The 27,279-nt window shown below is 46.9% G+C and overlaps 1 protein-coding gene and 1 long non-coding RNA gene across 2 annotated transcripts in view; both read left to right on the top strand.

The window, feature by feature from the left end:
• The first annotated feature begins 390 nt into the window (after window positions 1-390).
• Window positions 391-18,676, top strand: LOC310697147. The gene is made up of 2 exons (XR_014520965.1): window positions 391-502; window positions 18,474-18,676. It is a non-coding gene; the product is annotated as an uncharacterized lncRNA (long non-coding RNA).
• A 5,715-nt stretch (window positions 18,677-24,391) lies between these two features.
• Window positions 24,392-27,279, top strand: part of LOC310697084 (uncharacterized protein) — a 33,044-nt gene continuing 30,156 nt past the window's right edge. Inside the window, exon 1 of the mRNA XM_083483386.1 lies at window positions 24,392-24,637. Coding sequence (XP_083339512.1) covers window positions 24,470-24,637 — 168 coding nt within the window. The 5' untranslated portion in view covers window positions 24,392-24,469. The remainder of the gene's footprint in view (window positions 24,638-27,279) is intronic.

Here is a 27,279-nt window from a genome sequence, read left to right as displayed (position 1 = left end):
CCGGAGGTCTGTTCTTAACCTGAAACTATGCTTAACCTGAGCTACCACTTTAGCTAATGGGGTCTTCCGCTGCCGCTGCGATTTCTGTTCTCATCCTGAAGCAAAGTTCTTAACCCGAGGTACTATTTCTGGGTTAGCGGAGTCTGTAACCTGAAGCGTCTGTAACCCGAGGTACCACTGTATGAAGGCAGCCCTGTTTAGGGAAGCTTTTAATGTTTAATAGGTTATTGTATTTTAGTGTTTTGTTGGAAGCCGCCCAGAGTGCTGGGGAAACCCAGCCAGATGGGCGGGGTATAAATAATTAATAATAATAATAATAATAATAATAATAATAATTATTATTATTATTATTATTATTATTATTATTATTATTATTATTATTATTATTTTGAAGAGCAAGAAAGAGGACACATTTGCCGACTGCTTCTTTTAGCTATGGATCGCTATGACGACTCTCATTTTACCTACCCATGAAAAGAGGACGTGTCTTGGAAAATAAGGTGTGTGTGACAGTCACAGCTCATATGTCTCGCGCGACCCCCGAGCCAGGCTGCCCCCGGAGTTTGGGGACAGGTGGCGATGGTCGCCTCCTCCGGGGCGGGCGGAGGTCCATCTCCCGTTCTGTCCCGGAGGCGCGCGCCCAAGTTGCGCCTCCCACGTTCTTCCCAGCGCTCTTTCCGCGCTGGAGGGAACAGAGAGAGAGCGCGCAGCCGAGACTCCCGCCGGAGAAAACCAGCGGGAGCGCTGTGTGCCCTTAGCTTGTCGTGTGGCAGCTCGTCGGGGCGGACGAGGCGTGTTAATGGCGAGACCCAGAGAGTCTCTGTCGCCACGGGCAAAAACTGAGTCATCCACGCAGGCAGCCGGGGAAGCGCGCGTGGTGGCCCTTCGTTGCCTTCCCAATCGTGTCTGTGTGTGTTGCTTGATGATTGCAGATTGTGTGTCATTTCACGGTGTGACGGCCACAAGCCAGTCATTCACACAGAACTTTCTCCCCTTCTTTTTCCTCGACGTCCATTTCCCTTTACTGTTTTTTAATTTCTTTTTTTATTATTAAAGATTTTCTTGTTTTACAGAAGTATGTGTAATGTCTCTCGTATTTTTTCCATGTAACATTTTTACAAATCAGTTTCATTTGTTGAGACATTGGGGAGGAAGGGGGGAGGGGGGAAGATGGGGGGTGGGATCGGGTGGCGATGTTTCAATTTAAGGGATGGTATCCGCAATATACAAAATACTACTCCAAAATCCCACAAACCCCCTTTACTGTATTTCTGTAAGGCGTTCAGAGAGACCTCTCGCAACCGTCCCAATGAAACTCCATCCAAAGAGACACGTCGTGAAATGCAGCGACTCCTAGCTGACCCGACACGACAGAAAGGGGAACAATAAATCAAAATTTTAAAAATGCATTGCAATGTCTAGATTCTCTCAAAGGCCAGGAAAGGGTCTAGGAGCTATTTGGCTCTTGGACTATGGCACAACCACTGACAATTACATAGAACTGAAAAGAGTTCCGTGTGTTAGAACAATTAAAAACCAGTCCATATAGGGAAAAAAACAATTAAAAAGTATTATCTATGTGAAAAGAATAATGGACCCAACAGAGATATTCCCAGGGATAAAGTTTTCCGTTTAAAATCCTAGTCTTCAACTGAGCTTAAAGGTAAAGGTAAAGGGACCCCTGACCATTAGGTCCAGTCGTGACCGACTCTGGGGTTGCGGCGCTCATCTCGCTTTATTGGCCAAGGGAGCCGGCGTACAGCTTCCGGGTCATGTGGCTAGCATGACTAAGCCGCTTCTGTCGAACCAGAGCAGCATACGGAAATGCTGTTTACCTTCCCGCCGGAGCAGTACCTATTTATCTACTTGCACTTTGACGTGCTTTCGAACTGCTAGGTTGGCAGGAGCAGGGACCGAGCTACGGGAGCTCACCCCGTTGCGGGGATTCGAACCGCCCACCTTCTGATCAGCAAGTCCTAGGCTCTGGGGTTTAACCCACAGCGCCAAATGTGCAGCGGACTGTAGCTTTACAGCACAATCCTGTACATGCACATTACTCAGAAGTAAGCCCTGTTGAATACAATAGGTCTTATGCTCAGGTAAGCGAGTAGAGAATTGCAGCTTTAAAAGTACTGAAGTCTTTTATAAAGATGGGAGAGGCTTGCAAGCTGAATTTCCTCCAGCAACATAGCTGTTAAAGCAGAGGAGCCTGTCCTGAGAAAAACGTTGGCAATTGTGTCAGGAATATGCACACAAATGCATTGTATATTCACACCTGAACTCAGTCCCTGTTTTCCAGAAAAACAGTATCCATCAAGATGTCTCAAATATAGTGCTTTACTGATTACTATTCATTACATTTCATAAATAATAAAAGTCAGATGCAAGGCATATTGCAAATTATGAAACATAAAAGGAATGTCTAAAATAAGTACTGACTTTTAACAACAAAAAACTACCAGAAATCATTACCAATAACAGCACAGTGTAAGATCATATCAAATACCTTCTGAAAAAGGAAAATGTTCACAATATTTAGGAGGAAATGAAAGGGTTTTAAAATATCATATATGTATTTCATTTTTGTTACATAAGTACAGAAAATGGCTACAAACTTCAAAAAGAACAGATATAACTAGAAAAATAAAAAAGAATGATGTATTTATTAAGTGATAAAGGTCCATTGTGGCCCCTCAGGACATCTGTTAATTCTTTGGTGCATGTTCAAACAAGAAGGATGCAGAAAAAGTTGTTCTTCATTATAGCAGGGATTTGTCTGTAGCAAGACATAGAATTATAGAATTGGAAAGGACCCCAGGGTCCTCTAGTCCAACCCCCAGAAATACAGGAATCTCAAGTAAAGCATCCAGGACAGATAGCCAACCAACCTCTGCTTAAAAACCTTCAAGGAAGGAGAGTCTTCCATGGGAGTGCGTTTCACTCTTACTGCCAGTTTTCCCTGATTTTAAGTCAGAATGTCCTTTCTTGTAACTTGAAGCCACTGGTTCAGGTTTTACCTTCCAGGGCAGGTGAAAACAAGCTTGCCCCACCTTCCACGTGACAGCCCTTGAGATATTTGAAGATGGCTATCAGTCTCCTCTTTTGTAAGCTAAACATACCCAGCTCCTTCAACTGATCCTCATAAGGCTTGGTTTATAGAGCCTTGATCATCTTGGTTGCCCCCCTCTGCACATGTTCCAGCTTGTCAATATCCTTAAAAGGTGGTGCCCGGAACTGGACCTAGTATTCTTTATGTTGTCTGACCAAGGCAGAATAGTAAGGTAAAGGAACCCCTGACCATTAGGTCTAGTTGTGGCCAACTCTGGGGTTGCGGTGCTCATCTCGCTTTACTGGCCCAGGGAGCTGGCGTACAGCTTCCGGGTCATGTGGCCAGCATGACTAAGCCGCTTCTGGCGAACCAGAGGAGCGCATGGAAACACCGTTTACCTTCCCACCAGTGCGGTACCTATTTATCTACTTGCACTTTGATGTGCTTTCGAACTGCTAGGTTGGCAGGAACAGGGACCGAGCAACGGGAGCTCACCCCGTTGCAGGGATTCAAACCGCCGACCTTCTGATCGGCAAGTCCTACGCTCTGTGGTTTAACCCACAGCACCACCCGTGTCCCGCCAAGGCAGAATAGAGCGGCACAATTACTTCCCTTGATCTGGCCACTATATTTCTGTTGATGCAGCCTAGAAGAGCATTAGCTTTTTTCGCTGCAGCATCAGACTGTTGACTCACGTTAAGCTTGTGGTCCACCAAGATCCCTAGATCCTTTCAATATGTACTGCTAGTAAGCCAGGTGTCTCCCATCTGGTTCATCTGGCCTACGTGCAGAATCTTACATTTGTCTCTATTGAAATTCATTTTGTTAGCTAGCGCCCAGTGCTTCTATCTGTTAAGGTCATTTTGAATCCCGATTCTGTCTTCTGCAGCATTAGCTACCTCTCCCAGTTTGGTGTCATCTGAAAAGTTGATGAGCATCCTCTCAATTCCTTCATCCAAGTCTTTTTGAAAGTCGTTGAACAACAATGGGCCCGGGACAGAGCCCTGTGACACCCCACTTGTCACTTTTTTCCAGGATGATGAGGAACCATAAATGAGCACTCTTTGGGTTTGGACAGTTAACCAGCTATAAATCCACCTAAGTGATCCAGAGCTGGAAAAAGGGGGCAGTTAGGTGGCAAGGTGTGGGGGGAAAAGATGCAGTCAGAGGTTGCCATCTGTATCTTCTCCTCCCCCCACCCCACTGCAGACTACATGTTTAACTGTTGTGGTTGTTGCTGTTGTTTAGTCATTTAGTCGTGTCCGACTCTTCGTGACCCCATGGACCAGAGCACGCCAGGCACTCCTGTCTTCCACTGCCTCCCGCAGTTTGGTCAGACTCATGCTGGTAGCTTCAAGAACACTGTCCAACCATCTCGTCCTCTGTCGTCCCCTTCTCCTTGTGCCCTCCAGCTTTCCCAACATCAGGGTCTTTTCCAGGGAGTCTTCTCTTCTCATGAGGTGGCCAAAGTATTGGAGCTTCAGCTTCACGATCTGTCCTTCCAGTGAGCACTCAGGGCTGATTTCCTTAAGAATGGAGAGGTTTGATCTTGTTGCAGTCCATGGGACTCTCAAGAGTCTCCTCCAACACCATAATTCAAAAGCATCAATTCTTCGGCATTCAGCCTTTGTTATGGTCCAGCTCTCATAGTGGAGAGTTTGACCAAATGTGATCCACCTGGAGCAGGAACCGGCAAGCCACTCCAGTATCCCTGCCAAGAAAACTCCATGGACAAAGACAACAGGCATGTTTAACTAGGGCTGTGCAAAACCTCCTATTCAGTCTGGGGTCCAGCTTGGGTCAGACTTGGATTGGTCTGATTTGGGCCCCTGGTTCTAGCCAACAAGTTTGCACCCTCCTAGTCAGGCTCCTGTTCAACTGCTGCCTCCTCCTGTTCCACCTCCGTCAACTGCTGAGGGAAGAGTCCATATCACCGCTCCTTCTTTTGAAGCGGCTCCGGTCAGAGTGGAAATGGGAGATCCTCACTCCTCCATCCTAGGTTCCTTTCATTCTGCCTCCTCTCTGTTTCTTCATTCTCTTTCTGCTGTGTTGGAGCCTGCCAATCCATACCTGATCCCAACAGCACTGTTGAGCTCATTACAGCACCACCACTTTCCAGACTTCCAGTCCGTCACGTTGCTGCTGCTTATCAGGAGGACGAGGGGTGAGGTGCAGTGCAAATTGCAGGTCATCTCTACTGATGTGTTTGCACCGTGCTGACCATGCTGCTGCCTCACTCCTCCCTCTTTATCTCATGCCAGCAAGCAGTAGCACGACTGATGCTGTGGTTTCAAAATGTCTGGCAATGGCAGAAGAAGAGGAGGAGGAGTTTGGATTTGATATCCTGCTTTATCACTACCCGAAGGAGTCTCAAAGCGGCTAACATTCTCCTTTCTCTTCCTCCCCCACAACAAACACTCTGTGAGGCGAGTGGGGATGAGAGACTTCAAAGAAGTGTGACTAGCCCAAGGTCACTCAGCAGCTGCATGTGGAGGAGTGGAGACGCGAAACCGGTTCCCCAGATTACAAGACTACCGCTCTTAACCATTACACCACACTGGCTCTCATGGATGGAAAATGGCTTATTTATTCATAGTAGTTTGTATTTCTTGTGTTTCTTGAGATCAGTAGCAGTGCAGAGGGGTGCTGTTGCTCACCTGACCTCAAGCCATAGAACCATAGATTCATAGAATTGTAAAGTTGGATGGGACATCTAGTCCAGCCCCTTGCCACGTAATGCCCAAAATTGTGAGGAAATAAATTATTTTCAGGTATTTTCTGCATACTTACTCTTTTTAAATATGCTATATTTTAAAATTAAAATAATTATAGGATCCAATAAGGAAACACTGAACGGTAATTTGAACTATTCAGTTATTCCTTTCCTAACTGGTCATTGTCAACATCTTCCAACCTTCTGGTGCTTACTGGGACTAGGGGGCTCACCCTACCAAAAGAGAAAAAAATAATCAGGGGAAAGTATCTACTCAGACTGGTAAATGCTAACAACTTTCAGTTGACAGATAAATTAACACCTTATAGCTCTGTGTCAACTGAAAGAGACCAGGAAATAAAATTCAGTCCTATCTGCAGACTTTTAATAGCTCTTGAAAAGTAGGAATAGTGGTATGTGGGAGGCATTGATTGTTCTCCCTAACTCAGCTACTCATTTCCCAAAAGGAAACAGGCAGTTGTTTTAATACATTGGCACCAGGCAAACATTTTTTGACAACTAAATTAGGGTCCCAGGAAATAAACTCAGCTTATTATATGTTATGATATGAATGGACTCTAAACAGACTTCTGTGGAACTGGCATTTAAAATGTCTTCAGTTTGTAAGGGTGGACAAAGCATATTTTGGCCCTGTTTTTATCTTTAGATTGGTCTGATAGCTCTCACCTTCCGGATTCAATGCCTTTATCATGCCATCCCATCAACAAAAGAACCATGCATACTGAGTGAGAGCTATACTGGAATTATAATTGTTCATTTGACAACCACATACAAAAGAACAAGCGTAGCTTGTAAAACTCAGGGACTTCTGTTACCACTACTGTTTTTGCATATGTATTGCACTTCAGCACAATTTGCATAATGCTTAACAGTCTGTGCTTGGCCTCACAACAATGCTATGATGCACCTTATTATTTTCCCAGTTTATGCAGAAGGGATGCTGAGGCTGAGAGGCCTTGTTTTCCCAAAAGCCATATGTGAAGTACGACTTGAACTCCTGTCTCTCAGATCCAGCTAGCCATCTATGTTCCCTGGCCAACCCTGGCCTTTGTTTTTCCTTTTCTAAATGCTCTACCAAGCCACGATTACATGACTGCAACTAGCAAGCTATTGAGCAAGTCTCTGCACTGCCTGAGTAGGAAACGACTTGGGAATCACCACTTTAAGCTCTTTGGAAGAAAAGCAGTGTAATTCATTCATTCATTAACTGGCTGGGGGTGGGAGACACTGACACATATACACATAAATGAATTTTTCATCTTCTTTAACACTGTGGAGCTGAAGTAACTTTTTTGCAGTCCTCTTCACTAATGCATCTTTAGCTATATTGCTATTGTCTGCTTTGGAATATAAAACTGTGAGGGCAGAAATTCCTTCTTTAGCTACCATCCAGCTGTGGCAAAGGCAAAAATGCCTTAACTTCACCACTTTTCAAATGGTGGTTCTTACGGCTTTTCATAGTAAAGGAAGAAAGAGGAAGTCTGTGACAGTACGTGCTCAAGAAGGAGCAGGAGGAAACAACTTTCGCTTAGATGGATTGAACTGAAGCACCATATTTTTCGCTCCATAAGACGCACTTTTTCCCTCCTAAAAAGTAAGGGGAAATGTGTGTGCTTCTTATGGAGCGAATGCAGGGGGGAGGCAGGCAGGAAAAGCCCCCAAGAGCTGCACGCAAGCTCCGCACGGCTCTTGCGGGCTTTTCCCCAGGAGGGAGAAGGGACTGACACAGCCAGTCAGTCCCTTCTCCCTCCTCATAGAAAAGCCCGCAGGAGCCGCACGCTCCTTAAAGGGTGCGTGGCTCCTGTGGGCTTTTGCGGGACGTGGGGGAATTGCCATAGGTTGGCAGGAGCAGGGACCGAGCAATGGGAGCTCACCCCATTGCGGGGATTTGAACCGCCGACCTTCTGATCAGCAAGTCCTAGGGTCTGTGGTTTAGACCACAGCGCCACCTGCGTCCCAGATAGCCATGGTTACATATAGCTTAATTACATCAAAGCTGGATTACAGCAATGTGTTCTGTCTGGGGCTGCCCTTGAAGAGCATTCAGAAACGCACACGTTAGGAATATGGCTGAGTTTTTGATCAGTTTGAGATATCACATCTCACCACTTCTGTATCATATTCACTAGCTTATCATTCATTTTCAGGAGCTATTTGAAGCTTTTGTTATCACCCCAAAAGCCTAAAATCAATGGTGGGGGACCTCTGGTCATGGGTCTAGTTAGTATCAGACACTACTAAAGATGGATAAAACCATGAATTTCAATTTCTCTCTGTTTCCCATTTTCCCAATCCTAAATTGCGTTTGCCCTGTTTCCACATCAGTTCATTAAAAATAAATCAATCCATAAAAAGTCCACACAAAAATTCATACAATTTTATGTGCATTTCTCCTGATATATTCACACATTTCTGAACATTATTTTCACTATTTTGTGGGTCACTGTTGCTTACTGGGAAGGAGATGGGAAAGCCCAAGGTGTATAGCAAGCCTACCTAAGGAGACAGGATTGCTTTTGAGGTGAAGGTATGGCTAATCTTTGCCCAGAGTCTTCAGTCCTCAGTTCTCCCTTGCAAGGATCCAATGGCTGAATACTCTTAATTCTCTTGTTCTGCATCATCTAGGGCTACTGAGCAGGAACCTACTAGGTTGCTGAGACTATTGACCTTCAAACACCCCTGGAAGTTAAAGGTAAAGGGACCCCTGACCATTAGGTCCAGTCGTGGCCAACTCTGGGGTTGCGGCGCTCATCTCGCTTTATCGGCTGAGGGAGCCGGTGTACAGCTTCCAGGTCATGTGGCCAGCTTGACCAAGCCGCTTCTGGCGAACCAGAGTGCACGGAAACGCCGTTTACCTTCCCACCGGAGCGGTACCTATTTATCTACTTGCACTTTGACATGCTTTCGAACTGCTAGGTGGGCAGGAGCAGGGACTGAGCAACCGGAGCTCATCCTGTCGTGGGGATTCGAACCGCCAACCTTCTGATTGGCAAGTCCTAGGCTCTGTGGTTTAACCCACAGCACCACCCCCGTCCCTTAACAGTGACATCATAGGCATGTGTACTCAGAAGTAACCCTTGTTGAGTTTACTGGGATTTAGTCCCAGGTAAATGAGCATAAGATTGCAGCCTAAGCCTCAATGGCCTTGATAAGGCATATATGGAATCAGGCTGCAAAAATATCGCAGAAGTATATTCTAAATCCATTTAACTGGCTTTTCATTCCACTTGGAATGAATAATAATTTGTACTCACAATATGTTTTACAGTGTGTGTGTGTGTGTGTGTGTGTGTGTGTGTGTGTGTGTGAATGTTGAAATCTGACTTTGTATGTTGTTTGGTATATTACGGTTCTTAAGTTCATTGAAAATTTTATTACAACTATCCAAACTCTCTAAGGAAACAAAGAAAGTAATTTCATATAAATCCACAGATACTTCAGAAATAAGAAGTAAAATCAACTGAAACCATTGTTTGTTTACTCTAAACCAATATTTTTAGATATCAATATCAATTTATTGTGTAAGTCTAAGACCCTGTAGCTTGAGATTGAACAGCAGAGAAGTACAGGAGCAAAACTCACTTTTCTTGTTTCCTAGCACCAACTTTATTGAAATCAGTCTAGAGGCATGCAGACTATGTCAGGCTTTTTTCCTCTTATTCTTGCCCTTTGCTATACTCACCATTTTGGGGCAGGAAGTGGATGGACTCATTTTCCATTGTTAATGGACTACGTCTACATATTAAAATCTGCTTCACCTCTGATGCTACATTGGCTACAATTATAATTTTTTATACTTACACATATGTTCCTGTGACTGAAGGACTCTAGAACCAACTTTTGGTAACCACTGTTATAGCTGTCAATCATTTCAACCTCCACCATTAAAGATAACATTATTTTTTTTTGGGGGGGGAATAGATGCCACTTGGCACGCAAATATGCTGGAAGACCTTGGGGGGGACATAGGTCTCTCTGGATAGATCAATTAATTAGTGGTGGAGCTTCATGCTCTGGCACCGGAGGGCGGAGAGCAGGTGGGGAGGGGCGCGTGTCCGGGGGGCGTGGCACGGCGCCCACAGGGACGTGGTGCCCAGCGTGGGCGGGGGGCCAGCCGCAGTGGCACCCCACCGGGATTGCGCTGCCGGGGGCGGTGCGCTCCCCCCACTCCCCTCTTCCTCCGCCAATGCCAGTAATCCAGAGATGGGGAAGCTTTGACACTCCAGATGTTGCCGAGCTGTAACTGTTATGTACTGAAGTTCTCACCCTGGGTCAGCAGGGGGATACTGTAGATAGTTATGCAAATGAAGGATCAATAGTGACGTTCAGTGATTGGATAGTTTGTATGCAAATGAAGGATCGAAAGTGACGTTCAGTGATTGGATAGTTTTCGAAAGTTGCTACAGTTATGTGGTTCTAGAGCTCTATATAAGCAGGCTGACTGAGCTCCTCAGTTCAGTTCTGTTCTGGCCTTTGAATAAACAAGAGCTGTTTGAAGAATCGCTGTGTCGTCTTATATCTTCGCTCACAACTTAACAGTAACTCCCATCCTGACCATTGGCAAATCCACACTGTGATCAACTCCCGCTCGGAAACCAATGTCCCCATTGTGGAAGGACGTGTGGATCCAGAATTGGCCTCCACAGTCACTTGCGGATTCATTGTTAAAACCGTGTTTATGGAAGACAATCTTACTCGGCTATGAGGGATCGCCAAAGAAGATGCTGATGAGGTGTGATGGAGGCAGAATCCAACAAATCTGGAGTAATATATGCCTAAATCGATCATTTTAAATTTATGCCTCTGCGTGCTTCCTGCTAGGAGGCTGCAGTCTTCTTATTTATAATTTTTGTCTCTGAACACTGGAAACATAGTGCACAAGTATTTATGTCAATCTCCATTTTGATGCTCGTGTCAGTGAAGAAAGTGGCTGCTTTTCCCACCACTTATGTTTTTTCTCATTTTTCCCAAGTACTTAAAGCTCCAGCTGAAGGACTGAGTAGCAGAATGTTGCTAAATTGGGATTATTTGATTTACCCCCTTGTAGTCATTTAAGATTGGCTGAGGGAGTCTGGCTCTCCAGCTGGAGAAGTTTACTATCTCTGATTTAAATGTGCTGAATCCTTTAGCTACTTACAGTGTGATAGGTAAAGGTAAAGGTACCCCTGACTGTTAGGTTCGGTTGTGGACGACTCTGGGGTTGCGGCGCTCATCTCGCTCTATAGGCTGAGGGAGCAGGCGTTTGTCCGCAGACAGCTTCTGGGTCAGGTGGCCAGCATGACTAAACAGCTTCTGGTGAAACCAGAGCAGCGCACAGAAACGCTGTTTAACTTCCTGCCGGAGCAGTACCTGTTTATCTATTTGCACTTTGACATGCTTTCGAACTGCTAGGTGGGCAGGAGCAGGAACCGAGCAACGGGAGCTCACCCCGTTGCAGGGATTCGAACCGCCGACCTTCTGATCAGCAAGCCCTAGGCGCAGTGGTTTAGACCACAGCGCCACACGCGTCCCAGTGTGATAGCTGACTTTATTAGGGATTTGTTTGAATAATTATTAGTTTACCGCTGCCAGAAAATAAAGAGAAAATCTTATATTAAAACAACTTCTGTTGGTGTAATAATACACAAGCTTTTGAGTTACCGCACATATCCCACTGAGCCTCTTGGGGGCTTGCCAATCGGAAGGTTGGTAGTTTGAATCCCTGTGATGGGGTGGGCTCCTGTTGCTCTGCCCCAGCTCCTGACAGCCTAGCAGTTCAAAAGCATGCCAGTGCAAGTAGATAAATAGATACCGCAGTGGTGGGAAGGTAAACTGCAATTCCATGCACTCTGGCTTCCATCACAGTGTCCCGTTGCACCAGAATCAGTGTCCTATGATAAGATCTGCTCCATGCTTTATACATTATAATTCATAAACAGTATTGTACACATTTGGAATTAAAAAGAAATGACTAGCACAAAAATAAAAAAATAAACCAGTGTGGCTGGTACTGAAACATGATGTACAATGTTGATTTTCCCAATAAATTGGCTCTTTGGAAAATATCATTTTGATGCTATTTAAGTTAATTGTTTATGGTCATATGGACCAATGATGTATGATCATATTTTTAAGTGGAGATGTTGAGAGGTTTTCAGAATGTTTAAATAGTAACAAATTCTACCACAGGGTGGTACCTTTTTACCTTTTGTTTATGATAGGAAGTTGTTGTAGTGTAGACTCCAAGGTTCTAATCCTATGCAAACTTACTTGGAGGTGACAATGCAATGAACAGACCTAGTTTCAGCACACAGCATCTTTAGGCAGCTGCCAGCACCCCTAAGCCCAAGTGATGATGCTTCCTCTGCATCCACTATGCCTGCTCTTAGTGTAACACTAGTGCTAGACGCTGTGGGTTAAACCACAGAGCCTAGGACTTGCCGATCAGAAGGTCGGCGGTTCGAATCCCTGCGACGGGGTGAGCTCCCGTTGCCCGGTCCCTGCTCCTGCCAACCTAGCAGTTCGAAAGCACGTCAAAGTGCAAGTAGATAAATAGGTACCAGTCTGGCGGGAAGGTAAATGGCGTTTCCGTGCACTGCTCTGGTTCACCAGAAGCAGCTTAGTCATGCTGGCCACAGGACCCGGAAGCTGTACGCCGGCTCCCTCGGCCAATAAAGTGAGATGAGCGCCGCAACCCCAGAGTCCACCATGACTGGACCTAATGGTCAGAGGTCCCTTTACCTTTACCTTTAGTGCTACAACAGCATAGCAAAACTATTGTGACAGGCAAGAATCACAGCTTACATGCAACTTGATTTTTCAACCAAATGTCTCTCAGATTTTGAAGGCCTGTTATTCTAGCACTGTCCTTCTGCCTATCATATCATGAAAAAATAAATGAACATATTAGTATATTATTCTCATTTGTATAATGAAAGATTTCGTCTACAGATGAGCTTGCTATATATGCAGATTTTTCCAACGGATATCCACACAGTATTTCTGTGCGTCTGGTTTTAATTATGTCTACATTCTGCCTCAAAAAATATACATATAGTGCAACATAATTTGTCTTCTACAGCACATGCTCTTCTTTTGTATTTCACAATACAAAATCAGAAGGTTCTGAACTGCAGATCCACCTTTTCAGAGAGAGAAGGGAACTGCCGAATGCCAAGTCCAGGGTTAAAGAGCAAAATGCAGAATAACCTGCAGGACACTAGAATCTGGTTTTCAGTTAACAATTTGTGTTAATGACTTGTTGCCACATCTGCACCAGGGCTTTCTACCTAGCAAATGACATTTTTATTGTCACTCTACAAACAAAAGTGAGTTACAGAAGGAATAAAAACTGCATAATGAGAGATAAGGAGGTCTCACTGGACTAGCATTGCTGTTGCTGACTCCGTTGCAGAAATGCTGCTCCATATATATATATATATATATGTGTGTGTGTGTGTGTGTGTGTGTGTGTGTGTATATATATATATATATATATATATATATACACACACACACACACACACACACACATACATACACACACATATACACACATATACACACACACACAGATATAGGTCTGTTGAAAATGTGGGGTAGGTATTAAAATAGTTATCTCTGGTCTTAATATTATAATCCTAATATTAATATTATTTTTATAACCCTCTCATTTTTTTTGCCCAAGTGCAATACTTTACATTTCTCCCTGTTAAAGTTCATCTTGTTTGTTTTGGCCCAGTTCTCTAATCTGTCAAGGTCGTTTTGAAGTGTGATCCTGTCCTCTGGGGTGTTAGCCACCCCTCCCAGTTTGGTGTCATCTGCAAATTTGATCAGGATGCCCTTGAGTCCATCATCCAAGTTGTTGATCCAATAGAAATGATGCCTTTTTCTGTAACATGTATGATTTAATGCAAAGTCAGCAGCTGATTTAATTTCAAGATGTCATATCAAGATGAAATGTTTACGACGCAAATTATATGTGTGTCTACTCAAAAACTTCACTGAATTCAATGGGAGTTATTCTTAGGTAGGTGTGCATTGGACTGCGGCCTTAAAGTGCATTCCTGTGGACACATATCTAGAAGAAAGGTCCATTATCACAATGAAATTTATTTCCAAATAAACATGCATTGCTAAAGTACCATTATCTACTTGAATCTAACGCTCACCTTTTTTGGCCAAATTTAAGGTGCGCTTTGATGATTTTAGATTTGATGGCACATTTACTGTGAGTGGTCAGACTGAGTGGCAGGGACTGGCCCAAGGTCACCTAGTGAGCTTCATGGCCAAGTGGACATTTAAACCCCGGCTTCCAAAGTGCTAGTCTGGCACTCTGACCACTACACCAAACTGCCACTTCACCAACGTCAGTCTAAACGTACTGAAATCAATGGGGAAATGATAATCATAACTGTCAACTTACAGAACTGATAATCATAACTGTCAACTTACAGATTTGAAAATAAGGGACCAGCAGCCTCAAAAATAAGGGATCAGCAGCCAAAATAAGGGATTTTGCTATTGTAAAGAGATACAGAGATTCGGCATGAGGTGGTTGCGGCACCGCGGTGGCCGCGGTGGCCGCTGAAGCGCCGCCCTTCTGCGTCCCTCCCCTTCCCCTCCTCTTCCTCCTCCCTCAGGCCACCTCCTCAGCTGCCACCTCCGGGCTCGCAGGCGGCATGGGCGAGAGTCTCTCTCCCTCCACCCCCCTCTCAGGTGGGGAAGGGCCGCTGCTTCCCGCCCGAGCCAGGCGAGCATGAAACCTGGGAAATTTAAGGGACATCATCAATAAGGGACAGCAGCGGGACATGGCGCTGATAAGGGAGTTTCCCACCAAAAAAGGGACGGTTGACAGCTATGCATACCCTTCGTGCCCCCATCCCTGCTCCATTGGTGGGTAGTGCTGAGGTGGAACGGGTTTGTGAGGGGAGAAAGAACGGGAAGCAGTAGCCAAGGAGGCGCACAACGGCTTCGTGGGATACAGTCGGAGGGAAAGGGAGAGTCCCTCTCGTGAGTGGACTGTGTGAGGGAGGGGTGCTCGGTGGGTCTCCTCAGCGCAGCCGCTAGACTTGATGCGCACCGTCGCTGCTCGGGGCGTAGTCTCCCTGTCTGTCGCAGCCGCCTCTCCTCTGCCAGCTCCCCGGGCGAGACCAGGGAGGAGGTCGGGCGGAGGGGGTGTGGGGAGGGTGGATGGAGAACAGTTTGAGGCCTCCAAAATTGCTTTCTCATATCCAGTAATGGAACCAATTACACAATATGCCACTTCTCAAAACTGTGGAAGAGGCGTTATTATGGGCCTGTGTGATTATGTGCTGTTTAAAATGGGACCAAGTGGTACAAGAGGATCAGATTGACAAGGCCTTTAAAAATATGACATATGTTTTTAACTGTTCCAATCATTCCAATTTGAATACTCAGCAACACAGAGACTAATGGCCTTGATCCAGTGAAAGGTACTTGTGACAATACTTCTGCTGGTTGTAATTAAGGGCACTTCCAGCCTGTTGCTATTTTTTGGTGGAATTCAGTCGTGTACTGAGAAATTCATACAGTGCAAGTAAAGCTGAGTTGATGATGTTGCACAACAAGCCCATTCCCAACCATTCCAAAATCAGACTTTTGGTAATAAGGAAAGTGGACATGCAATGGAAATTGCAGGATTAACTTGCGTGATGTAACATATACATCAACATAACGTTGTTGTTGTTTGGTTGTTTAGTCGTGTCTGACTTTTCGTGACCCCATGGACCAGAGCACGCCAGGCACTTCTGTCTTCCACTGCCTCCCGCAGTTTGGTCAAACTCATGTCTGAGCAATAGGTAACTTTTGTGGCTATTTCCAAGACAATCTTGCATTATATGGTTGCATTACTATGGATTTGATTTGAATGTGCCCTTGCGTGTGAACATGTAGCAACACTTATGTTTCCTCCTCCGATTCTCTAATTTTTACTGTAGGCCAAGTGGTTAGACTAGTAACTTTACTAAATCTTACTGGCCAATAGCATTTCCATTAATAGATTTTATATTCATATGAATTAAAATATTGCTCTGAAGACAAAAGCATTCCTTCATCTTAGATGATATATGGATGTATTGCTCCCAGGGAGGATGTAAGCAGCACTTCCTCTGTTTCCAGTCAATAATAGTGGATGGCCATGTTTGCTTCATGGCTGAACCTGAAGCAGCAGGAGAGGTGTGGATCCCTGAACTATACCTAATTAGCCTTCAAAGTGCCATTTAAGAGTGCAACATTTGCTGCACTACCAAGGTTGTGGGGTTGTTCCCCGTAAGGGACTCCTGCATGTTCCTGCATTAGAATCATAGAGTTGGAATAGACCACAAGGGCCATCGAGTCCAACCCCCTGCCAAGCAGGAAACACCATCAGAGCACTCCTGACATATGGTTGCCAAGCCTCTGCTTAAAGACCTCCAAAGTAGGAGACTCCACCACACTCCTTAGCAGCAAATTCCACTGTCGAACAGCTCTTACTGTCAGGAAGTTCTTCCTAATGTTTAGGTGGAATCTTCTTTCTTGTAGTTTGGATCCATTGCTCCGTGTCCGCTTCTCTGGAGCAGCAGAAAACAACCTTTCTCCCCCCTCTATGTGACATCCTTTTATATATTTGAACATGGCTATCATATCACCCCTTAACTTCCTCTTCTCCAGGCTAAACATGCCCAGCTCCCTTAGCCGTTCCTCATAAGGCATCGTTTCCAGGCCTTTGACCATTTTGGTTGCCCTCCTCTGGACACGTTCCAGTTTGTCAGTGTCCTTCTTGAATTGTGGTGCCCAGAACTGGACACAGTACTTCAGGTGAGGTCTGACCAGAGCAGAATACAGTGGCACTATTACTTCCCTCGATCTAGATGCTATACTCCTATTGATGCAGCCCAGAATTGCATTGGCTTTTTTAGCTGCCGCGTCACACTGTTGGCTCATGTCAAGTTTGCAGTGGGTTGGACTGGATGACCCTTGGGGTCCCTCTTCCAGAGGTTTATTATACCCTCATAATTCTTTGGAAAGGGCTTCAGAAAGAATAGCTGTCAAGCGTCCCTTATTTGGAGGGACAGTCCCTTATCCCAGCGCCATGTCCTGCTGTTGTCCCTTATTGATGGATATCCCTTAAATTTCCTGGGTTTCAAAGGAAGCAGCTCCTCTCCCTCCCTCCCTGCCGGCCAGGGAGGAGGGAGGCTCCAACTGTGTTGCTTGGCTGCCCGGCCTGCCCCCCTCCGGCCTCCTCTCACCAGCCTCGGCCCCTGGGAGCCCCTCCCTGCTGGGACTGGCGGGAGCCTCGGGCCCTTCCGCCACCATCCTTCTCGTGGCCACCGAATTGAGCGTCTCTGCCAGGGGCCTCCCCTCTGCCCGTTGCCGCCACTCCCGCTCCCGCTAGGCCAGGGGTCTGCAACCTGCGGCTCCGGAGCCGCATGTGATGCTTTTACACCTTTGCCGCGGCTCCGGGGCGGATACTAGCGAGGGGAGGAGGCACATTGTGTGCCCCGACACTCCCCACTGTGGCGGGCGCTGTACTGGCTGTGACGTCGCATGGGGGCGGTGCGTGCGTTAGTCACGCACCGTCCCAACGTCACCTTCCCGCCCGCTGTCAGATCAGAGGGCAGCGGCGCGCATGCTTTAAATGTCACAATGGTTTTTCAGCTCCCAGGTTTTTTTCCCCCTTCGGAAATGGGTCCAAGTGGCTCTTTTTGTCTTAAAGGTTGCAGACCCCTGCGCTCGGCCGTACTGCAGCTGTGCCGCCGAAGGACCCGGATGAGATGGGCAGCCTGGCATGGCCTATGAATTGCTGAGGAGCCTTGAGAGGAGAGGGCAACCATAGAGAAAGCAGTTCAGAGAGAGGAGGGAGAGGAGGAGGCGGAGGCCTGGGCAGGTGTTCCAAGGGCTACAAGGGAAGGATCGCAAGCGCTTCTCCCATAGATTTGTAGTGGTAGACTATCATAGATGGTCTGATCTGCGGGTTTACTTCAGGCGCTATTCCCCCCCCCCCTCCTCCCGCCCCACCTGATGGAATTGAGAGCTGCAGATGGAGCACGAGAGAAAAGATACAGAACTGCAGCAGCATCTTCGTAGCTTGGACTTCGTTTTGCGCGAAAAGTGGTTGCTGCTTGTAGTTATTTAATTGCAGTGTTTCATCAGCCGGTGTCTTGAGCAGCAACCTCTGGAAACGAAGGGCTAAAAACCGGTGCTGCTCTCCCAAATTATCTGGTCCCTTTTAACTTTGCATTTCAGCTGGTTGACTAAAATCCCTTATTTTGGCTGCTGGTCCCTTATTTTCCAATCTCTAAGTTGACAGCTATGTTCAGAAAGAAGATACAGAAATAGCATTCCTTAAAGTTGGTTGTATGATGGGAAAGCAGCCTCACTTCCTACCTTATTATTTCTTGCACGTTAATTTGAGCTTGGCAGATCCTGCGCCTGTTTTTGCACGGACCCCTCTTTCAGTTCTTCTGGAAAAAATCTGCCCCCCTGATATTTCTCAGGTTTCTGATGAATTCCTGACCCAAAAAAGGGGAAGGGGAAGCTTCGCTTGATGGAGGGAGGGAGAAAGGGGATCTTTTGAGACAAGATGCCAGGGCCCCAAAGATGCCAGGGCCAGGGCCCTCCTGCTGCTGCCTTGTGGGGCGAGAGGGGGAAAGGGGATCTTTTGAGACAATATCCAAACAGCTCCTTTAACCAAACACCTGATTCACCCAGCAGCCTGGCAGCCTAAGAAAAGAAAAAAGTGGCAGAGGCAGCTCCCAGAGATCTCCATGCAGTAAACAGTGACCCCGTGTGGCCAGTGCTGGAATAGACATCGACAGGAAAATAAACATTGACCCCGTGTGGCCAATACTGGAAAAGACATCAAAAGGAAAATAAACAATGACCCTGTGTGGCCAGTACTGGTATAGAATTCATGATAATTTCTAGGTGTAAGTTATTTCCAATTTGGCTTTAAAATTATTTCCCCTTTTAAACTTTAATTTATCTCATTTGGATTCTGAAGCATACAAATGAGCTTTATCTCCTTTTATCATCACAACAATAGTGTGATGTACATTGGACCAAGAATTAGTACCTGGCCCGTGGATGTAGCCAAGGGGGAGCACCGGGGGGGGGGCAGCTCCCCCCCCCATCAAGTAAAGCAATAGAAATACTTAACTAACTGACCAATCACATTAGCTCTTTCAAAAGTCCTGCCCCCAACAAAGATCCTGGCTACGCCGATGACCTGGCCCCAAGCTTCATAACTGAGTAGAATTTCTCAGCATTTCACAGTATGTGTAGTTTCAGGATTCTTCACATTAACACCAATTATGGTTTTGAGCAGACAAATAGCTAACAAAACTTTAAACAACCTTCTCTCCCACCTGCAACCCACCACAAATTAGTTCTCCCTTCAAGGTCACAGCCTCCTGTGGGAGCATTTCCTTTAAAAATGGAATCAGAAAAATGAATTTCACAACATTTAGTTCAGTCCCAAATCTACCTCTAACCACTCAGTTACAACAGCTGAGGAATGGAATTTTATCAGGAATATTTTATCTGCTTTTAACTGTATATTTCCACATCAACAGCCTAGAGTCTTAGGAAGTGAGAGCTGTCTCTTTCAGATGTTATACGAATGATATAGTACTTTGCTTCTGAAGCAATCTAGCAAATGCTTCATGCACTGTTTCAATTCACAGTAAGAGTATTCCCATTCATGTAGGTGACCCGTTCAATACAGCTTTGTCCCCAGATAAACCAACCTTGGGTCGCTTTCCTCATAAGTACAGTGCACAAGACTGAATAAACATAAGATTTAGAATGTTGTGCCTTGATCAGCGGGACGCGGGTGGCGCTGTGGGTTAAACTACAGAGCCTAGGACTTGCCAATCAGAAGGTCGGCGGTTCGAATCCCCAAGACGGGGTGAGCTCCGATTGGTCGGTCCCAGCTCCTGCCAACCTAGCAGTTCGAAAGCACGTCAAAGTGCAAGTAGATAAATAGGTACCGCTCCGGCGGGAAGGTAAACGGTGTTTCCGTGCGCTGCTCTGGTTCGCCAGAAGCGGCTTAGTCATGCTGGCCACATGACCCGGAAGCTGTACGCCGGCTCCCTTGGCCAAAAAAGCGAGCTGAGCGCCGCAACCCCAGAGTCGGCCACGACTGGACCTAATGGTCAGGGGTCCCTTTACCTTGACCTTGATCATCTTTGGATTTATCAGCCGCAATAAAGCCAATTTACCACAAGTTCCACTTCCACTGAAGTCCTTAGCACACTGAGCCATATACAGGTCTATCAGGTTTGAGAACACCTTTATCATTTATGGTATAAGTGGTAAACCCTTTTAAGCCGGAGGGCCACACTGAGCGTCAGCCACCGGTCCAAGCAGCATTGGGCATGGCCAAAGGACATGTGTGCGTACAGGCTCACTACAAATACAGCCAGTAGTAGCCAGCATGGCCGAGGCTGCATTGCTTTTCCACCCCTCCAACACTGTGTGTCACTGCTGGTACCAAAAGGGAGAGAGGAAAAAACAAGGCAGCATGGAACTCAACATGGTTTTTGGCTCAGCAACACAGCGAATCCAATGCGCTATGCAGAGCTTCCTGTGACTGCATCCAGCACAACACAACACAGACAGCACACATGCACTCGCTACGCAAGCGCATTCACCACACACAGTTTTTTCACCAGACATGTAACCACAAAGTACACTCGTCCTTTTCTCATTCTCCACACTCATGTGCATACGCAGCCTTGCCAACCACTCCAGTGCTGGGATGAGAGTGTCTGAAAATGTTGTGCTTTATACTCTCAAAAATCAAGCTCCAGTCTTCGTTCCATGGTGCTCAGTGCAAAGATCAGAAAGGAAAACCCTCTATGTGCGCTTTTGTTTTATTTCCTGATCAGAAATAAAGGCACTGGTGAGCCACTTCTCATGGCATGAGGGGCCAGATCTGGGCCACAAGTTGGCCACCCCTGATTGATGTAAACACTCACCATGACAAGTGAGAGAACTGAGATAGATTGCACTGAGCCCTGGTCTCATTAGACAAAGCTTTCCACCAAAAAGGCTCTGGCTCTGGTTGAGGACAGCTGGGTACGTTTTGGGCCAGGGACCACCAGCAGGTTGCTGTTAGATGAGTGTCACACTCTTTGGAGGGTGTATTGGAAGATAATTCCCACAGATAAAAAAGGTCACAGACTGTTTAGGGCTATAAGGTTAGCACCAAAACCTTGAAACTCATTCGATACTCCACCTGGAGCCAATCCAGTTGATGAACAACCAACTGAATGTGGGCTCTCCACAAAGTCCAAGTAAGAACTAGTGCATCTGCATTTTAGACCATTCTGGAGCAGTCTTGAGGGTAGCCCTGCGTATCTCTCTCTCTCTATCGCATTTATACACTGCCCTCCCCAGCTCAGGCGTAGAGCAAGTTAAAGTAGTCTAGTCTGCAGGTGACTGCTGCATGGATCACCATGGATAGGTTGGAAAGGGACAGGTACAGTACCAATCGCCTAACCTGACATAGATTTAAAAATGCCAGTTTGGCTACATTTGTGACCAGTGCCTCCATAGATACAGAAGCATCCAAGATCACACCGGGACTCCTGATGGCAGCTACAGGTGACTACTGTGCCCCATGAAGAGCTGGGAGCTGGAAACCGAACCGAAATCATTCCGGCCGAGCCACTGGACCTCCATCTTTAATGGATTGAGATTCAGCTGACTCCGTTTCCTCCATCCCAGCACACCCACCTAAAAATTGGCCAATATATCCAGGGTAGCATCTGGCCAGGGCCACGAAGCAGTAGATCCACGGTTTGTGGTCAGATCTGTGGTTATGTACAAGATATTTGAATAAAGGGTGAATTTGGGGTTTCCCAATCTGAAAAGGGTGAGGATCCATGAGGATCCGTGCTTCAGAACCAAGTTTTTGGGCCATGGAGTGGCCAAGAAGCCATGGATCTGAGTTTTTTGTGGTGCAGACTGTGCCCCTGGCTATGATGTGTGATTTGACGGTGAGTTTGGGGTGGTCCAATGCAAAAAGTGTGAGGATCCATGAGGATCAATGCTTCAAAACTACGTTTTTGGGCCATGGAGTGGCCAGGAAGCAGTGGGTCCAAGTTTTTTGTGGTGCAGGCTGTGCCCCTAGCTATGACGTGTGATTTGACGTTGAGTTTGGGGTGGCCCAATGCAAAAAGCGTGAGGATCCATGCTTCGAAACCACGTTTTTGGGCTATGAAGTGGCCAGGAAGCCGTGGATCCGTGATTTTTGTGGTGCAGGCTGTGCCCCTGGTTATGACGTGTGATATGACGGTGAGCTTGGGGTGGCCCAATGCGAAAAGCGTGAGGATCCATGAGGATCTGTGCTTTGAAACCATGTTTTGGGGTCACAGTGTTGCCAGGAAGCCATGGATCCATGATTTTTGTGGTGCATGCTGTGCTCATGGCCATGATATTTGATCTGATGGTGACTTTGGGCTGATCTAGTGCAAAAATCATGAGGATCCATGTTTTTTAACCATGTTTTTGTGCCATTGCGGCACCACGAAACAGTGCATGCGTGATTTTTTTGGTTCTGCCTACAGACTAAGATGTGGTCTACAGTATCATGGTGTTTTTATTTTCTTTCAATATAAAAATCATATGAATTCATGAGGATCCATGCCTCGGATCCATGTTGCAGCGTGGTAAATGTCGGATCCATGTTTTTAATAGTCCAGTCTGTAGGCGTGCCTTCCAGGTGTGACTTGACACTGGATTTGTTGGAGTTATTTTTTAAAAAGTGGAGGATCCATGAGGATCCGTGTAGATCCGCCTTTAACCCAGACCCCTCTGATTACAAGCTCACCACGTTTATAATTGCAGCTGAAAGATATAAGGGAATCCTTGGTGAGGAGTGCAATTTTTTTTTATCTCATCGTAAAGGGAGAGGCAAAGAGCTGATATAGGACTTTAATGAAAGGTTCTCCCGGGCTGTTGATAAAAGTAATTGGAGCTCCACGTGCCAATTGCTCTCCTTATGAAGCGGGGTGTAACTCTTTCCCTTTGAAGGAATAAAAAAATTCCTTCCAGTAGCACCTTAAAGACCAACTAAGTTAGTTCTTGGTATGAGCTTTCGTGTGCATGCACACTTCTTCAGATACACTATCTGAAGAAGTGTGCATGCACACAAAAGCTCATACCAAGAACTAACTTAGTTGGTCTTTAAGGTGCTACTGGAAGGAATTTTTTTACTTTGAAGGAAGTTACTGAACTGCAAGGGAGGTTGTGCACCAGCAAAGGAACGAGATAAAGACGCGCTTGGGCTCCCAAAGTTTCAAGCTAGCTGCTGCCATTAAACACGGTATTTGTACATTCAGAAGTTCCACAATCAGTATAATAATAATAATAAATTTTTATTTATACCCCGCCCTCCCCAGCCAAGACTGGGCTCAGGGCGACTAACAAGCAATAATAAAAACAAGTTGATGAAAATACAATTTAAAAGATTAAGATACAACATTAAAACAATTAGGGAGCAATCTCATCATAGGAGAAAGGAAAAAGGAAAAGGGGGAGGGAATCAAACTGATTCTGAGCCAAAGGCCAGGCGGAACAACTCTGTCTTACAGGCCCTGCGGAAAGAGATCAGATCCTGCAGGGCCCTGGTCTCATGAGACAGAGCATTCCACCAGGCTGGAGCCAGTGTTGAGAAGGCCCTGGTTCTGGTTGAGGCTAATCTAACTTCCTTAGGGCCCGGGACCACTAGGGTGTTGCTATATATGGACCTTAAGGTCCTCCGTGGAGCAGACTGGGAGAGGCAGCCCCGTAGGTACGAGGGTCCTAGGCCATGAAGGGCTTTAAAGGTCAAAAGCAGCACCTGAAATCTGACCCTGTACTCCACCGGGAGCAGTGCAGCTGGAAAAGCACTGGGTGAATATGCTCCCATGGCAGAGACCCCGTGAGGAGCCTCGCTGCAGCATTCTGCACCCGCTGGAGTTTCTGGGACAGCTTCAAGGGCAGCCCCGCGTAGAGCGAATTACAGTAGTCAAGTATGTAAAGGGTGCTTAGGATTTCGGCCCAAATCTTAATCCTTTACATATGGCTTATCCCCATTGCTTTAGCTCTCTGTCTTTCTGTCTGCAGACTGAATGAAAGATTCAGAAATCAATTAAAGGCGGGGCAATAATAATAATTCCTGCTGCCCCGGCGCTGTGCGTAAAAGCGAACCAAAAAAACCCAGAGTGCAGAAAGCATAGGAGCCAATCCTAGGGGCCAAGCCCCCCAATAAAAATTGGAGGGTGCAGGGGGGCCCTACCCAAAGTTGATGGGCATTGCCATTCAAATAGTGGCATGTGATCGCTTGTGTGGGGTAGGGCTTACTTGGCGCGCCCCCCCCCCCATATTTTATCCAACTTGGCGGAAAGACTCGGCTAACGCAGTTCTTTCACTTGGGGTCAGAAAGGGGCTCGCTCGTCCTCTTTGGCCTTGTCCCTCCGTAGTCTCGGCGCGCAGTTCCCCGTTAGACAAAAGCTGGCAGTTACCCCGGAGTAAAAGAACCGCAGGAGCAACCGTTGCCGTTTCCTTCCGGGGGCGCAAAAAGCCCACGGCCTGTTTTACCCGCAGGCGCAACTCCGCCTCCAGCCCGCGAAGGCCGGAGGGGAGGAGAAGGGAGGAGGCGGCGCTCGCCAGCCGCCGGGGTTGCAATCCGGGCAGAAGAGCCGCCTGGCTGCGCCGCGATGGAGGGCGAAAGCTGCGCGCTGCTGCTGTGGTCGACTGCAGTCGCCGGGCTCCTGCTCTTCTACCTGGGCTTCGTGCGGCGCGTCACCGGGGCTGCGCGCACCGCCTTTACGCGAAGGGAGGTCGGCCGAGCCGCAGGAGGAGGCGGTAGGCCGCCGGCCGATGCGGTGAGTGGGGGGCGTCGGGACGATCCGCTCTCCGCTGGCCCCGCAGCTGGGGGGGGCCTCGATCTCGGATGATCGCCCTGCCAGCCCAGGATACTTAAGTGCTCTGCGATAGGAACCTCAAATAATAATGATAATGATAATGAATAATAAATTATTATTAAAAGAGAAGGTTTCATAGCTGCCAGTGGTGTAGCGTGGGTTGTCAGCACCTGGGGCAAGGCAAGTAATTTGCGCCCCTAACCCGTGGATTTGCGCCCCCTAACCCGTGGATTTGTGCCCCCTAACCCCCAGATGTTGCGCCCGGTGCGGCCGGCCCCCCCTGCACCCCCCACGCTACGCCACTGATAGCTGCCAACTTTCAGATTTGAAAATAGGGGATCAGCAGCCTCGAAAATAAGGGATCAGCAGCCTCACCTGTCCTGGGGAGCCTCGAAAATAAGGGATCAGCAGCCTCACCTGTCCCGGGGAGCCTCGAAAATAAGGGATCAGCAGCCTCACCTGTCCTGGGGACAGTCTACAGGATAGCTAACACTCCGGGATAGCAGCAGGAGGAACTGGAATAAGGGAATTTCCTGCAAAAAAGGGGAAGGTTGACAGCTATGGAAGGTTTCCAGTCTGAATTTGGGGCTTTCTGTTACCAAAAACTGCACGGCTACCACGGAGTAATGGGATAATACCACGGGACAAATGCAAGGTTGTGCGCTTAGGCAAGAAGAACCAGATGTTCCAATATCAGATGCATGGGCGTAGCCAAGAGTGCCAGCTGCCATCGAGGAAATAAAATTTGCTTAAGTAAGGGAGGTTCTGCCCCCTTGGCATATCCTGTCTGCACCTTGTGATGATAGCTGTCAGATTTGAAAATTAAGGGATCAGCAGTCTCGAAAATAAGGGATCAGCAGCCTCACCTGTCCCGGGGACAGTCTACAGGATATCTAACAATCCGGGATATCAGCGGGAAAAGGCGTTGGAATAAGGGAATTTCCCGCAAAAAAAAGGGAAGGTTGACAGCTATGCTTGTGATAAGATTGGGAACACCTGGCTCACTAGCAGTACAGTGGTACCTTGGGTTACATACGCTTCAGGCTACATACGCTTCAGGTTACACACTCCGCTAACCCAGAAATAGTGCTTCAGGTTAAGAACTTTGCTTCAGGATAAGAACAGAAATCGTACTCCGGCGGCTGCAGGAGGCCCCATTAGCTAAAGTGGTGCTTCAGGTTAAGAACAGTTTCAGGTTAAGTACAGACCTCCGGAACGAATTAAGTACTTAACCCAAGGTACCACTGTACATGTGAAAAGGATCTTGGAGTCTCCCCCCCTCTCTCTGCCCGAACTCTGTGCTCTCTCTTTCACACCCTGGCACAAACTCCCTGCTCTTTCCATGGGGTGTGGTGCTGCCCACTTGCCCCCACATTTTGTGGGCACCTGGTCCCTATATGGGACATGTTGTGGGTGCCTGGGCACCCAGGGTCCTAGGGAGATGGCGCCTAGGTAGTGGAGCACAAGCTGAACATGAGTCAACAGTGTGATGCAGCAGCAAATAAAGCTAATGCTATTCTTAGCTGCATCAACAGAAGTATAGTGTGCAGAACAGGGGAAGTAATAGTACCACTCACTTCTGCCCTGGCCAGACCACACCTGGAATACCAGTTCTGGCTGCCACAATTTAAGCAGGATATTGACAATCTGGAACGTGTGCAGAGGAGGGTGACAAAGATGATCAAGGGTTTGGAAATCAAGCCTGATGAGGAACGGTTGAAGGGGTTGGGTGTGCTTAGTCTGGAGAAGAGGAGACTGAGAGGAGATAGCCATCTTCAAATACCTAAAAGGGCTGTCACATGGAAGATGGAGCAAGCTAGTTTTCTCCTGCTTTGGAGGGTAGGACTCGAACCCATGGCTTTGAGTTACAAGGAGATTCTGACAACACATCAGGAATAAGTTTCTGACAGCAAGAGCTGTTCAACAGTGGAACAGTGATTTCTCCTTCTTTGGAGGTTTTTAAGCTGAGGTTGAATGACCATCTGCCACGAATGCTGTAGTTGAGGTTCCTTCATTGCAGGGGGTTGGATTAGAGCATGGGTAGGCACACTAAGGCCCGGGGGCTGGATCCGGCCCAATAGCCTTCTAAATCCGGCCCACGGATGGTCCGAGAATCAGCGTGTTTTTACCTGAGTAGAATGTGTCCTTTTATTTAAAATGCATCTCTGGGTTATTTGTGGGGCATAGGAATTCATTCATCCCCCCCCCTTCAAAATATAGTCCAGCCCCCCACAAGGTCTGAAGGACAGTAGACTGGCCCCCTGCTGAAAAAGTTTGCTGACCCCTGGACTAGAGGATCCTTGCAGATGGAGCCATGCCATTTTGGAGCCATGACAAACACCACTTTTGAGTAACATAATTCAGACTTCTCTGTTTATTCAGAGGAAGGGTAATGGACAAACGTTGCCTAAGCAAGCTTCAAGTCAGACTTGATTTAACTGTTAATTAACCCTGGCGGCAGAGTGGTTTGACTGGTCGGAGCATTTTGTCACAAACTCTGCCGTCTCTTGCCAGAGAACATTTCCTAAGAGTTAAAATGTCAGACGTAGGTTAACACATCATTTTGATGTCCCAACGAAACAAAAAGTTCTTAAGAGGTTTAC

This window comes from Podarcis liolepis (assembly GCF_965112155.1).
Source record: "Podarcis liolepis genome assembly, chromosome: 17".
NCBI classification, from domain to species: domain Eukaryota; kingdom Metazoa; phylum Chordata; class Lepidosauria; order Squamata; family Lacertidae; genus Podarcis; species Podarcis liolepis.
Note: the sequence above shows the minus strand (reverse complement) of the source record. Positions and strands in the feature narration are given on the sequence as shown.